The sequence below is a fragment of the Lethenteron reissneri genome, unplaced genomic scaffold (assembly GCF_015708825.2).
Source record: "Lethenteron reissneri isolate LAM-NWPU_2019-01 unplaced genomic scaffold, ASM1570882v1 scaffold_1643, whole genome shotgun sequence".
NCBI classification, from domain to species: domain Eukaryota; kingdom Metazoa; phylum Chordata; class Hyperoartia; order Petromyzontiformes; family Petromyzontidae; genus Lethenteron; species Lethenteron reissneri.
This window is the reverse complement of record NW_026891381.1, coordinates 138,598-150,618: the sequence shown is the minus strand read 5'-3', so window position 1 is coordinate 150,618 and position 12,021 is coordinate 138,598. Positions and strand designations below refer to the sequence as shown.

Genomic DNA, 12,021 nt, shown 5'->3' with positions numbered 1-12,021 from the left:
TCTTGGAGAAGTCAATATCATGTGAGCCCACTGAGTTGTAACAGTGATCTGCCACGGCTGAGGTGTTTGTCCTACCGTGTTTCAGGTCAGCTTTATGTTCACGGATGCGGTCCGAGACATGTCGTTTGGTTTCCCCAATGTAACTGCTACCACAGAGGCAACTTAGTTTGTAGACGCCAGGGTACTGTATGTCTGGAACCACATCTTTTACAGACGGTACCAGATCACGGATTTTATGTACTGTGTTGAATCGGACCTGGATCTTGTGTTTAATCAGGATTTTGGAGATCTTTTTTGTGACCCCAGCAATGTAGGGTAAGGTGATGGTCTTGAAAGGCTCCTCAACAGGATCCTTCTTGATGGTTGGAGTGATGGCTTTGCGGATTGTATAGTCGGAGTAACCATTTGCCTTAAGAGCTTGGCGTACGTGTTTGAGTTCACTGGAAATGTGTTCATGGTCGGAGATGCATTGGGCTCTATGATATAGAGTCTTGATGAGGGAATTCTTCTGGGATGGATGGTGGTGGGAATCCGGTTTTAGATAAGCATCCGTGTGGGTGGCTTTCCTGTAGACAGAGTGGCTCATTGAACCATCAGGTCTCCTTTTGATTAGGACATCCAAAAAGGGTAGCTTGCCATCATTTTCGACTTCCATGGTGAATCTGATGGCTGGGTGTATGGAATTGATGTGGTCGAGAAATTGGTCTAGAGCAGGCCGGCCATGTGGCCAGATGACAAAAGTGTCGTCTACGTACCTCTTCCATAAGGTCGGGCGTAGAGTGGCAGTCTGGATAGCGTCCGTCTCAAATTTCTCCATGAAGATGTTGGCTACAACCGGAGATAGGGGGGAGCCCATTGGGGTGCCCTCAATTTGCTTGTAGAAGGTTCCATTCCAGGTGAAGTATGTATTGGTTAGGCAGTGTCTCACCAGGGGGGGTACCCCAGCATTCAGTCCTTGATGAACCAAGTCTTCAATGATTGCGATGGTGTCAGGCACAGGTACCTTGGTGAACAAGGAAACCACATCAAAACTGACAAGCAGGTCGTCTGGGGACAGGGCAATCCCCTTGATTGTCGATACCAGGTCAGTAGAGTTTAGTACTGCAGAGGTGGTTTTTCCAGTGAAAGGCCGTAGGATTTCGGACAAAAAACGAGCCAGTTTGTAAGTGGGGGAGTTGATAGTAGAGACAATGGGACGAAGAGGAGTTCTCGTTGAAACCTTCTGCAGCCAGACCACCAAGATTGTACGGCTTGCCAAAGATACATAAAGAAGATACACCTCTTCGTCCCATTGTCTCTACTATCAACTCCCCCACTTACAAACTGGCTCGTTTTTTGTCCGAAATCCTACGGCCTTTCACTGGAAAAACCACCTCTGCAGTACTAAACTCTACTGACCTGGTATCGACAATCAAGGGGATTGCCCTGTCCCCAGACGACCTGCTTGTCAGTTTTGATGTGGTTTCCTTGTTCACCAAGGTACCTGTGCCTGACACCATCGCAATCATTGAAGACTTGGTTCATCAAGGACTGAATGCTGGGGTACCCCCCCTGGTGAGACACTGCCTAACCAATACATACTTCACCTGGAATGGAACCTTCTACAAGCAAATTGAGGGCACCCCAATGGGCTCCCCCCTATCTCCGGTTGTAGCCAACATCTTCATGGAGAAATTTGAGACGGACGCTATCCAGACTGCCACTCTACGCCCGACCTTATGGAAGAGGTACGTAGACGACACTTTTGTCATCTGGCCACATGGCCGGCCTGCTCTAGACCAATTTCTCGACCACATCAATTCCATACACCCAGCCATCAGATTCACCATGGAAGTCGAAAATGATGGCAAGCTACCCTTTTTGGATGTCCTAATCAAAAGGAGACCTGATGGTTCAATGAGCCACTCTGTCTACAGGAAAGCCACCCACACGGATGCTTATCTAAAACCGGATTCCCACCACCATCCATCCCAGAAGAATTCCCTCATCAAGACTCTATATCATAGAGCCCAATGCATCTCCGACCATGAACACATTTCCAGTGAACTCAAACACGTACGCCAAGCTCTTAAGGCAAATGGTTACTCCGACTATACAATCCGCAAAGCCATCACTCCAACCATCAAGAAGGATCCTGTTGAGGAGCCTTTCAAGACCATCACCTTACCCTACATTGCTGGGGTCACAAAAAAGATCTCCAAAATCCTGATTAAACACAAGATCCAGGTCCGATTCAACACAGTACATAAAATCCGTGATCTGGTACCGTCTGTAAAAGATGTGGTTCCAGACATACAGTACCCTGGCGTCTACAAACTAAGTTGCCTCTGTGGTAGCAGTTACATTGGGGAAACCAAACGACATGTCTCGGACCGCATCCGTGAACATAAAGCTGACCTGAAACACGGTAGGACAAACACCTCAGCCGTGGCAGATCACTGTTACAACTCAGTGGGCTCACATGATATTGACTTCTCCAAGACAGAGGTTCTCTGCAAGCCATCTGGCTATCATGAGAGATTCGTTCATGAGGCGATCCACATATACAAACACAAAGACAATTTTAACCGAGAAGATGGATTCTGGCTCAGCAATCATTGGAAGGACGTAATAAACCATTTCGATACACATTAGGGTGTGTAGAATAATACATAGTGTTATATTAAATGTATAAGATATAGGTTGGTTTACAGCAATACAGTATATAATTTAATGTTGGGTTTATCTATGGCAGTATATAGTACGGTATATGCTCGTGTGATGTAAGAGAATAAGGTTTAGATGGAAGCATATTATAGAATTTTTACGAGGTAGAATTGTAATGTATTACTTGCTGTTAGTAACTCAGCTTATTATAGAGTATAGTAAGTATACTGATGGTGCGATGCAGTTTATACTTTAGTTTTTTATGTAGTTTATACTTTAGTTTTCTACGTGGTTGTTGAGTAACTGCAGCTACATATCATTAACATTCCTTTCCTTTGTTACTGCTAATCCCTACACCCCCCTTGGTTGCTGCTGATCCTGCATAATGCATGGGCATAATATGACTTTGACACCCCCCCGCCCAACGCCTACGCATTTTCCATGAATATGCTAAATTCCTCTTCACATGCACATTCTTTTTGTTAAGGCGCTCTTCAACCCCCAATGCAGCTTATATATAAGCTCCTAGTTTGGTAGTGTCTCATTCTTCACCTGAAGACGGCTGCTTGCGTTGTAGCCGAAACGTCGTGAGAATTGTTTTATTATGTTTTATTTTTATTATTTTATTACTTCCCTTCTACGTGACTTTACCGAAAGAAACAAGAAAACACTAATTATAATTTTGTATTACGTGTTTATATAGATTTTGTCGAACTAAGACTATAAATGCACCTTGCTGATTAACATCTGGATGGTTGTAACCATGGTTGAAGCAAGCCCGACTGCTGTTGAGACGCTGTGCACCAATAAGGGTCCACGGGTGGCTTGCACTGAATCAATGATGCACTCCCAGAAGGCTGTGCCAGTTATAGTTTGTGTAAAACATTCCTTTGTTTCGTGGAGAGACCGATAAATGAAAGAGGTGTCCGCTGATCTTTTTTGTATCTGTGTCCATCGATATCTCACATTCCTTACCACATTTATTTAAATATGCAAAGCGCCCTCGGGAGACGTCCCCTCAAAGTCACGGGTGGGTGATGTCAGCGCCTCCCTGTCTCTGGTTTGTGACCTCACCAAGAGCAGAACTCGCCTCGTCCACGGGACGTGACGACTGTGCACTGTCTTGGAATTAATTTGCAGTTATTAAATCTTGACACATACCAAAGAACACACAGAAGAGAAGCCCATCAGGTGTACTGCGTGTGGTAAGGCGTTTACAGGGTCGTCAAATATTCACAACCTCCAGAGAATACATGTACAAAAACTTAAAGTAAACTGTTCTGTATTGCCTTTGAAGTGGGTTTTTTTTACTGAAACGCGTAAAGAAATCTACAAGGAGCACAGTTTGAAACGGACGTGTGAAAGTCAAAGTGCAACAATGAGTCGATCTCGTAACAACAACCAGAATACAATTCCAACTTGGATACATGGCCAGGAGTGGAAGTGTCAAGCGAAGAAGTTGCGCTTAAAAGTGAAGAAGAAGATTCTGCTCCACGACGCGACCTCCATGTGGATGCAGGCAGCGTGAAGCAGGAGCAGCATTCGGACAGAAGGAGAGTGAGACGACCCGCAGGAGTTTGTGGATATGGAGGTGTGAGTGGAGTTTTTGGACACAGCAGAGTAGAAGGGGCTTGCACGTGTGAATTAGAGTCTGGGAAGGTCTGCAACCAGAAGCGTGACAATCTCCAAAGCATTAAACTCATTCACAGACTTCCCTCACTACAAGAATGGATGCAGCTGTAGGCGTCATCCAGTCGAGCTATGAGCTTTCAATAAATATGGAATCACAGTGCAGTAAAATATTTTCGAATTGCAAAGAGTGCCTTTCATAATCGCTCATTAATGTTGGTCAGGTTACTAGTGCCTGTATGGTGGGGTCTTTCGTGCGATTTGTTACGCAACTTGTGAGGTGACAGGTTATTAACGTTGACCGTTTAATTGTAGGCCAGTCGCCAACAATAACAGCTGCAATTTACCACTAAATGATGGTGATATCACCATGGCGCTTGTGCCAGACCTGGTGCATTTCGAGGCCCAGTGAAGTGTCGAAAGATCACAGAGAGGAGGTCATGGGACAGACCCAGATGTCACGGGATCACAGGATATCTGACTGAGATGACTCGGATGCCCCCATTTCCACACGATAGCACAACTTTGAAGAGCAGGTCACACAAACACAGTATCTTACAAGGAGTAATAACCAAAACTATACATCCACTGAAACCTATGTCCGAGTGCGTTTCTGAACTCGTACACGTTTTGATCAGGCGACCTTAACCACCGTTATCCATTCGGGCTGTTTATCTGCATCCTGATATGGGAACGTTCCCACTTAACAAAAGGAGTGCGAGTGGCCCGTAGGTCTTCCAAACGTTCCTTTAAAGCAGACACCCCCTTCCACTGACTGTACATGTCACCTCTGCACGATAGTACATGGCACTCGCCATCACTCCACAATTTGGGTTCGAGATTACTCGCTAATATTGATGTAAGGCACCTCGCCACAATTTAGTTTTTCAATCACAGACCACTTCGGAGCCACAATTACGACATCAGACTTAGCACACGAGTCAGATAGTGACCGCGGATTCGTGTCTTCCGTGTGCTCGGCTGAAATCATTGCACCGCTCCTTCCCACCGCAGGATGGCGCTAGAAGCCGCCCCCTTGCCCCACGGATGAAACGTTATCCATATTCTTTGGTTCTTTCGGTAAAGCCACGTATAAAGAAAAAATAATAAATTAAATAATAATTTTTTCTTTTTACGTGACTTTACCGAAAGAACCAAAGAATAATTCCTGCAGTCACGAAAGCTCCAAAGTTAACGTTATCCATAATTTAGGTTTTTGGGTTAGATCGCGTAAATATGAATGTGTCGTTAAAACCCGCCACCACCCGACACAGACAAATAGTAAGGGTCGTCACGTAAACAGAACGTGGCCAATCCGTCACTAATACAGCACGAACCGGTGTGTTGGAGAGCCAAGCCACATTTACAAATCGAGTACGATGTTTCGCCAGTAATTACAACTAGCTTCATCAGGCGACAGCCAGATTTGTGGAGAAGTCCACCTGTTTCGTTCCTTATATAGAGGCGTAGATGTGGTGACCACCCTTCTGCGCCACGTGGGGAGGGGGGGTGGATTACTGAGGCAACGTTCATTATGCCGCTGCGTGGTGACGTCATCGCGCTCAGGTTGGTTGGAGCGCCGCTGCGTGGTGACGTCATCGCGCTCAGGTTGGTTGGAGCGCCGCTGCGTGGTGACGTCATCGCGCTCAGGTTGGTTGGAGCGCCGCTGCGTGGTGACGTCATCGCGCTCAGGTTGGTTGGAGCGCCCCTGCGTGGCGGTTTGTCGTGCAGCGTGTATAAATAAATAAATAACCTTCCCATTTTACTACAGTATTTTCAAAAATTATTGCTGTGGATTTCACACCTGATGGCGATTGCTTGTGTTGCAGTCAAAACGTCGTAAAATGTTTTTTGTTTTATATTTATATTTTATTATTTCCCTTCTACGTGACTTTACCGAAAGAACCAAGAATATAATACAACATGGTTCTGTATCGCCACCGTGTGGTCACGTGGTACAACTGCAGTGCCTGGCGCGGTGACAGCAGCAGTGGCGCTGTGCGGCGTCTTCACGGCTTCATCGCCGCCAACCCGCTTGGGACTCACGCCAGGACGCCGCAGCAGCAGCAGCGACTCACAACTGCGGGGAACGCGCGGGGTGACGCCTGACAGCGGCAACTGCTGGCGAACTGTGTTGGCCGACACTGCACATGTCCACCACATAGCAGACTTCACCACGAATTGAATGCTTGTGGTACTGCACTTGTACACCAAGCTGTCCCATACGTTTACACCGTTGTATATTTGGTGAACATCGGTGCTGACATAGTGAAACGCACTGCATTGCCAAACAGTGCGCTTCAAATCGGCATCAATCACACCCATCATTGACTTCAATGCAAAATGCCGCCCCGGTTCCAAAAGTCACACAAGCAAGTGGTGTGTGCCCTTCGACTCTACTCGACAGAGTCGAGCCATATACAATTCAACTCATCTCGCTGAGACGCGTTTAAAGGTATATGGATTAGAGTTAGGGGTTCAGGTTTAGGCCAGACATGGGCAAAGCACGGCCCGTGGGGCGTATACGGCCCGTTGGGCTTTTTAATCCGGCCCGCCAAACGTCCAAATATTAAATAAAAATTTACCTTCCTCCTGTAATGCCCCCACTTCCCCAATAGATGTCGCACTTTGACCGGGAGAGAGAATATTCGTATGAGCAATTCATGTTTCTATTGAAAGTTAATAGTAATATTTGGGTACAGTATTGTTTTTGGAAGCATTCATTGTAATATCGTATGAACGTTTACTTCACCGCATCATCGTATGAATGATGCGAGAAGAGATTAACGGGTTCTTATGTTAGCGATTTACGTTCTCGGTGCTTTCGCTCTCTCAATTACGTCTTGAATGAGGGGGAGGGGTATGATTACATCACAAACTTAATCTTACTAGGTATTTTATATAACAAAAGTTATATACATAACTGTTACGTTTTGTGTAATTCAGCAAAACAAACAAAACTTACCTCAGAGTTCTCTCCGAATTTCACGAGTTCGTTCTAGACCCCACAATTTTTTAAAGAGTTTTAAGCACAGAAAACATAATTAAAGTTTGAAAAATCATTAATTATACAAACTTTTCCATAATTTCATTCTTCACTTCGATTTAAAAATGTTCTTTAAAAACTTCTCACCAACATTACCACTTTCTCCGAAGGCAAATTTGTAAAAGAATACATGGTACAGACAGCAGACATCTTGTGTCCGGAGATCAAAAGCAAATTTGAAAAAGTCAGTTCATGACGCTGGACTGACTCGTCGTGTGGAACGGATTGATAAAAATATAGCCAGTCAATTAAACAAAACGTCTGATTCCTTTGAATTATATTCACTAGCACTGGATGAAAGTACGGACGTGAAAGACACTGCTCAGCTCCTCATTTTTACCCGAGGCATTGACGACAGTTTTGCGGTAAGAGGAGTTTTTGACCATGGAGTCCCTGAAAGGAACAACGCGGGGAGAGGACTTGTATAACCAGGTATCTGCTGTCATCGAAAGAATGACGCTACCTTGGAGTAAACTTGTCAATGTCACAACGGGTGGATCGACAAATTTAACTGGAAAAAATATTGGACTGCTGAAAAGAATCCAGGATAAAGTGAAAGAGGAAAACCCTGTCCAGGATCTTATTTTCCTTCACTGCATCATCCATCAAGAATCCCTGTGTAAGTCTGTATTGCAGCTTAATCGTGTCGTGAATCCCAGTCGTACAACTTATGAACTTTATACGAGCAAGGGGACTTCAGCACCGTCAGTTTATTACCTTCCTGGAGGAAACTGATGCGGATCATCAGGATTTGCTGTACCACTCTCGTGTCCGCTGGTTAAGTTTGGGGAAAGTGTTACAACGAGTGTGGGAGCTGAAAGAAGATATCATCGCATTTTTGGAGTTGATGGGGAAATCTGATGAATTCCCTGAGCTAAGCGACAAGAACTGGCTTAGTGACTTTGCGTTTTCTGTGGACATATTTTCACACGAGCTGAATGTGAAACTGCAGGGGAAAGATCAGTTTTTGTACATGTATTCTCTGGAGGTTGTGAATATTTGATGACCCTGGAACCGTCTTACCACACGCAGTACACCTGATGGGCTTCTCTTCTGTGTGTTCTTTGGTACGTGTCAAGATTTAATGACTGCAAATTAATTCCAAGACAGTGCACAGTCGTCATGTCCCATGGACGAGGCGAGTTCTGCTCTTGGTGAGGTCACAAACCAGAGACAGGGAGGCGCTGACATCACCCACCCGTGACTTTGAGGGGACGTCTCCCGAGGACGCTTTGCATATTTAAATAAACATGTGGTAAGCAATGTGAGATATCGATGGACACAGATACAAAAAAGATCAGCGGACACCTTTCATTTATCGGTCTCTCCACGAAACAAAGGAATGTTTTACACAAACTATAACTGGCACAGCCTTCTGGGAGTGCATCATTGATTCAGTGCAAGCCACCCGTGGACCCTTATTGGTGCACAGCGTCTCAACAGCAGTCGGGCTTGCTTCAACCATGGTTCCAAACATCCAGATGTTAATCAGCAAGGTGCATTTATAGTCTTAGTTCGACAAAATCTATATAAACACGTAATACAAAATTATAATTCGTGTTGTGGAGAATGTATCTCCTATACGTAACTTTTTAGTGGTATGCCTTGTAACTGGTGAATTATCCGAGTGTGCTCCCTATTTCAAAGACAATGAGTTGCTCAAGAGGAAGATGCTTCCTGAAACAAAAAAATAACCTTTGGCCTGCATCACAACAACAGGTCTCACCCGAGTTATCTGTACAGGTTACTTCCAAAAACGCAATTTGTCCAAACATCACTTATTCAATATTTGACAATTATAGACAAAATGTTCCATGTACGCACACAATCAGACAAGTATTCATTCTAAATTGACAGGCATATTAACAAAATTGAATTAATGAATCATGTTACGTCGTATATACAAGGAGCTGATATAAAAGAAAATGCACCATCTGCTTAACAGTGGATGTAAAACTTACTGGTGTGTCATTCAAAACCAGTAGGCCATTGCATGCTGGCGTCTGGGTCAAAATTTAGCAAATTCTAAACCTTACCTACAAACTCCAAAACTGAGATGGCACATCAACCATCGCCCCCTACTGACAGGCTCTTGTCCACATGCAGGTCGGTGCAGGGCCACCACCTTGTGCCACACAGGGGCAGCTGCTACTTGGGGATGCTCTTCGAGTGTTTGAGACGAGATACGATACAGAACTCCAAGTTGCTGAGGCAATTAAGCAAGCACCATATGAATGCAAATATTATAACATAGTGAATGCTTGGGAGCTTATGGACTCTCGCTCCTGGATGGGCATCTACCCAACCCACAGGTCCACAAATACTGGCCGCATCTTACTCTGCAGGTTGAACCTAGGAATTGAGTGTTCAACTTCACGTTATTTTCATTAAATGCCTGTGACAAGGGTGAATCTACTGGAGCTTCATTGTCTAAAGGTTACACAACTACCGGGTCTCCATTTGACTTTGTATTGTCTAAGAAGTCCACCCACACCTCCACCTCCACAAACTGCTGGGAGTTGCCTCGCTCTGCCTCACAGCCAGAATTCTCCCCCTGCTTCACGTTGCCTCCATCGATGTGAAGGTCAGATTTTGGAGTTGAATCTTCATCTTCACATTTTACCTCCACTTTTTTGCTCTTCACCATCACTTCTTCACGTTTCACCTTCACCTCTTCATATTTCACCTCGATACCATTCAAAGTGTCCAAGCTGGGTTTTTCTTCCAGATCTTGTTTCAGGAGTGATGGGCTCATTGCGGCACTTTGACTTTCACAAACAGATTTTAGACTCCACTCCTTGTGGATCTTCTGATGCTTGTGTGTTCTCTGGTGTCTTTTAAAAGAGGATGACCGTGAATATGCCTTCTCACAAACAGTGCATTGGAAGGGTTTCTCTTCCGTGTGTGTTTTCTGGTGTAATTTAAGGTGTGATGACTGTGCAAATGCTTTCTCACAAAGAGTGCATTGGAAGGGTTTCTCTCCCGTATGTGTTCTCTGGTGTATTTTAAGAACCGATGACTTTGCAAATGCTTTCTCACAAAGAGTGCACTGGAAGGGTTTCTCTCCCGTGTGTGTTCTCTGGTGTATTTTAAGAGCAGGTGAATATGCAAATGCCTTCTCACAAAGAGTGCACTGGAAGGGTTTCTCTCCCGTGTGTGTTCTCTGGTGTATTTTAAGAGCAGATGACTGTGAAAATGCCTTCTCACAAAGAGTGCACTGGAAGGGTTTCTCTCCCGTGTGTGTTTTCTGGTGGTTCCGAATGTGTGATGAGCATGCAAATGCATTTTTGCACACAGTGCACTGGAAGGGTTTCTCTCCCGTGTGTGTTCTCTGGTGTATTTTAAGAACCGATGACTTTGCAAATGCTTTCTCACAAAGAGTGCACTGGAAGGGTTTCTCTCCCGTGTGTGTTCTCTGGTGTATTTTAAGAGCATGTGAATATGCAAATGCCTTCTCACAAAGAGTGCACTGGAAGGGTTTCTCTCCCGTGTGTGTTCTCTGGTGTATTTTAAGAGCATGTGAATATGCAAATGCCTTCTCACAAAGAGTGCACTGGAAGGGTTTCATTCCCGTGTGTGTTCTCTGGTGTATTTGAAGAACCGATGACCATGCAAATGTTTTCTCACAATGAGTGCACCTGAAGGGTTTCTCTCCCGTGTGTGTTCTCTGGTGGTTCCGAAGGTGTGATGAGCATTCAAATGCCTTTTTGCACACAGTGGACTTGCAGGGTTTCTCTTTTGTACGAATTCTCTGTTGCCGTTTCAAATGTCCACACCGGTCGCATTGTTGCATGTTGTTACCGAGCTGTGCCGAGTGCCTTTGCTCCATCAGACCATTTCTGCAGAGGAAGCGTCAGAGGAAGCGACAGCTACAGACAAAAACAACAACACCATCTACGGCATTATCGAGGCAGAGGAATGCATATATACACAGTCACACATGACTTACACGTCTATACTTATTGATATATTCAAGATATTTCCCAATTGATCACATGGGCTGTTAGGGCACACAATGAGAGGGCAAATGGTCATAAATATGCCTGGAAGCCTGATAATCTTCTAAATGAATGTTAATCCAAAACTCCAAGCACACAATATCGGCTGAATGTGTCGTTAACACCCGCCACCACCCGACACATCCAAGTAGTAAGGGTTGTCACGTAAACAGAAGATGCCAATTCGTCACTAGTACAGCACACCGGTGTGTTGGAGAGCCAAGCCACAACATTTACAAAATGAGTACAACGTTTCGCCAGTACTTACAACTAGCTTCATCAGGTGACAGCCATATTTGTGGAGAAGTCTTACCGTTTCGTTCCTTAAATAGAGCCGCAGATGTGTTGACCACCCTTCTGTGCTCTTGCACAATGTGGGGGGGGGGGGGGGGAATTACCGTTGGTAGGGCGATTAAAAAAAAAACACAATAGACAGGAAGGACACGTTCAAAGGCCTCGCGTAATGGACATGCATAATGAACGTTGCCAAGTAATCTCCCACCCCCACGTGGCGCAAGAGCACAGAAAGGTGGTCACCACATCTACACCTTCATATAAGGAACGATACGGTAAGACTTCTCCACAAATTTATCTGTCACCTGATGAAGCGAGTTGTGCTGTACCAGTGACGAGTTGCCACGTTCTGTTTACGTGACAACTCTTACTAGTTGGCTGTGTCGGGTGGTGGTGGGTTTTAACGAC

The 12,021-nt window shown here is 45.0% G+C and overlaps 1 protein-coding gene across 1 annotated transcript; it reads right to left on the bottom strand.

Annotated features, from left to right (window-relative positions):
* Positions 1 to 6,317: 6,317 nt before the first annotated feature.
* On the bottom strand, positions 6,318 to 11,150 carry LOC133339191 (gastrula zinc finger protein xLCGF3.1-like). Its single transcript, XM_061547345.1, has 2 exons — positions 10,016 to 11,150; positions 6,318 to 6,355 (listed from the first exon to the last, which is right to left on the bottom strand). Exons 1-2 carry the CDS (start codon positions 11,148 to 11,150, stop codon positions 6,318 to 6,320), a joined length of 1,173 nt encoding a protein of 390 aa, XP_061403329.1.
* Positions 11,151 to 12,021: the final 871 nt, after the last annotated feature.

Coding starts and splice junctions, on each gene's coding strand:
- LOC133339191 (XM_061547345.1), bottom strand. CDS start 11,150: ATGGAGCAAAGGCACTCGGCACAGCTCGGTAACAACATGCAACAATGC. Junction 6,356..10,015: donor CAGCTTGGACACTTTGAATG/GTATCGAGGTGA, acceptor CGTTCCCCGCAG/TTGTGAGTCGCTGCTGCTGC.